Source organism: Cotesia glomerata, linkage group LG4, assembly GCF_020080835.1.
Source record: "Cotesia glomerata isolate CgM1 linkage group LG4, MPM_Cglom_v2.3, whole genome shotgun sequence".
Lineage (NCBI taxonomy): Eukaryota > Metazoa > Arthropoda > Insecta > Hymenoptera > Braconidae > Cotesia > Cotesia glomerata.
In genome coordinates this window covers 27,526,534-27,529,266 of record NC_058161.1, presented here as the reverse complement: position 1 = coordinate 27,529,266, position 2,733 = coordinate 27,526,534, and the positions used below count along the sequence as shown (strand labels likewise).

Below are 2,733 nucleotides of genomic sequence, written 5' to 3'. Positions count from 1 at the left end.
ATAATAATAATAATAAAACCTCTTTAGTCCAATAAACATTAATAATTCTTTCAAACGTACAAAACGGCGACTAAACAAACAAAACCACACATAAATGGCGTATACAAATTTTTACCGTAGTCGGTAATATCATTCGTTCGTCAATTCAGCAATGCGCGTGGCTAATTTTTTACCAATCTTTAATTCCCAGTCTCTGACGGGTAGTTCTTGCCGCCCTGCAGGCCCTATTCCGCGATACCCAAGGGGAAACTGAATAATATCCACTTTGCTCCCACCTACCACCCTTAGACTGAAGGCCTTCAGGTGGGGAGTCGCCTTCTCTACGTGTGTGAAAATGTTTACTTACCTGCGTTGTAGTAACACGAGGTAGAGTGGACCCTTTTGAATTTCTCGGCTAGAGATCTTCGGTCGAGAAATTCACCCAGAGAAAGGTTGATTACCGGGGTTTTTCCGACGGAATTTAACGGTGATCTGAACCCGCGTAGACAGGAAAAGTTTTTCTGTCATGGCTCTCTGTCGGGGCTCGCCGATCGACGGTTTTTTTCTAAATTTTTAATCATTGAAAAAAAATATTTTCGTCGTGTCGCTCGAAATTTTTCTAAGTCTCAATCGCTATTCTTTCATTTTCTTTCTATTCGGTCGGTCAAATTCTAAGTATTTTAATTTATTTCAAAATTATTTTCCCTTTCTTCATTAAGCTCGCTCGGGACTTGAAATAATTTTCACACTCTTCATACTAATAATTTTGTCGTCAAAATTGTAAAAATAATAAAATAATAACCAAAAATGCCGTTTAAAAAATCAAAATCGATTCGTTCGTTCGGGAGATATCGTTGACGAAAAATATCGAAGAAAGTGATGTCAAATAACTTCAAAATTTTTTATCGGAACGTTTCCGATGTAAGATAATAACTATTAGTACTTAAAAAATTGCATTGGATACCGCCAATCTCGTCAAAATCGGCTAAATCGTTTCTGAGATAATTCGTTTTTAAAAATTTCAAAAAAGTTTTTTCTTAACATAACTTCAAAATTTTACGTCAAATCGTTTCATCGGTAATGAAAAATCTTTTTATGCTTGAAAAACTGCGTCGAATGCTGTAAGCCTCATCAAAAATGACTGATTCGATCGGAAGATATCGTAATTGAAAATTTTCAAAAAAGCATGTTTTTAATAACCATTAGATTTTTGAGCTTGAAAAAGTATAACAGTTGTATTTTTGAGCTCGAAAAGCTCAAAACGTCGGAATAGATGATTTCTCGAGCGTTTTGAACTCGTACATAGCGGGAAGTTCCAGGGATGGCCTGTAGGATCAACCGTTTTCCAGATTTTTTTTTTAATTCAAGACATCATCTGTTGAATTAATAAATTAAAACTCTAAGAACAACAGAAAGTTTTCCAGAAAAATTTGACTAATAAATTCAACAGTTTATCTCTTGAATTGAGTTAATTTTTTTCAGTGTGTATTTGATAGTACTAACCATAATAACGTCTAGTTTCTTCAGAATATTGAGCTTTAAACCCAGTCCAAACTTTACCATCTTTAGTAATAATTTGATCATGTTTTTTCCAAAATTCCGGCGCGTAGTCTGAGTATGTATTTATAGTTTGTATATCAATCGATCTTTGTCCGGGAGATTTGCAACAATAATAAATTTTCGAACTTTCAAATAAAAATTGAAACGATTCATATTCAATTATCACTTTGGTACAATCATCTTTTACATATAGAAACATGGTTTCTATTTGAATCGTCGATGTATTCGTTGATAAAACAATCGAGGGCACTACCATGTTACGTTTAATAACTGTTATAAAAAATTTCATTCTTCGAACAGACGCTTCATAAAATAATGTAGAGTTATTCAGCAGAACAATATCAGCATCGGTTTCGTCATCTAGTTTTCGAAAAATTTCATCGTCCCCCCAGAATCCGATGGTTCCAAATTCGGCTGCGCAATTGTTGAACAAATCTCCCTAATTTTGAACAAAATTAATTAAAATTAACCATCAGGTATTCGTTATTTATGATAATTGATGAAGATAATTTACCAGCATGTTGTTAAACAAAGTTAATCCATCTTTAGATGCGACCTCTATTTTTGCAATCGCTAAATTTTGAATCAGCACAGCGACGACTACTATAAGTGTTTTCATTATAACAATTATTCTTGTTAACACTTGCACAGACAAAGTTCAATTGATGATTGAATTCAGAATATTTTCTTATCAGTAAATATTGTATTACTTTGTATTATGTTGTGTTTATATTTACTACTAAATACTGTATTTACTCAACCAGCGTCGAACTTTTTTATTATTTATAAAAAAGAATACGGAAGTGGTTCGCTATCTAGTTTCAAAGTGACAGTTTTCTATTCAAAGTTTTTCGATAATTCCTGACTACGTTCCCTATCAAACAGGACATCGACTAAGCTGTCATTATAAAACGCAATCACAATCATTTCACACAATTGTAATCAAATAGTCTGCCTACGATCAAACAACATGTTGATATTTATATTTTGACATAAATAAATATAAAATTATAGACATTATTTTATGTGATTGAGTTACTCTACAGTTTTTTTTTTTAAATATGTTAATAATTTTCAATAGAACCATACTTTTTTTTAATAAAAAAAACACTAGTTTTTTATGAACAATATATCGCATTACTAATGCCAAAAGTGCGTTTCTCAAAATATACTTCCTTTTGGCATGCAGAACGT

At 32.3% G+C, this 2,733-nt stretch overlaps 1 protein-coding gene across 1 annotated transcript; it reads right to left on the bottom strand.

Annotated features, from left to right (window-relative positions):
- Nucleotides 1–1,203: 1,203 nt before the first annotated feature.
- On the bottom strand, nt 1,204–2,272 carry LOC123262488. The gene is made up of 2 exons (XM_044724729.1): nt 2,054–2,272; nt 1,204–1,978 (listed from the first exon to the last, which is right to left on the bottom strand). Exons 1-2 carry the CDS (start codon nt 2,156–2,158, stop codon nt 1,478–1,480), a joined length of 606 nt encoding a protein of 201 aa, XP_044580664.1. The 5' UTR covers nt 2,159–2,272; the 3' UTR covers nt 1,204–1,477.
- Between the last annotated feature and the right edge of the window lie 461 nt (nt 2,273–2,733).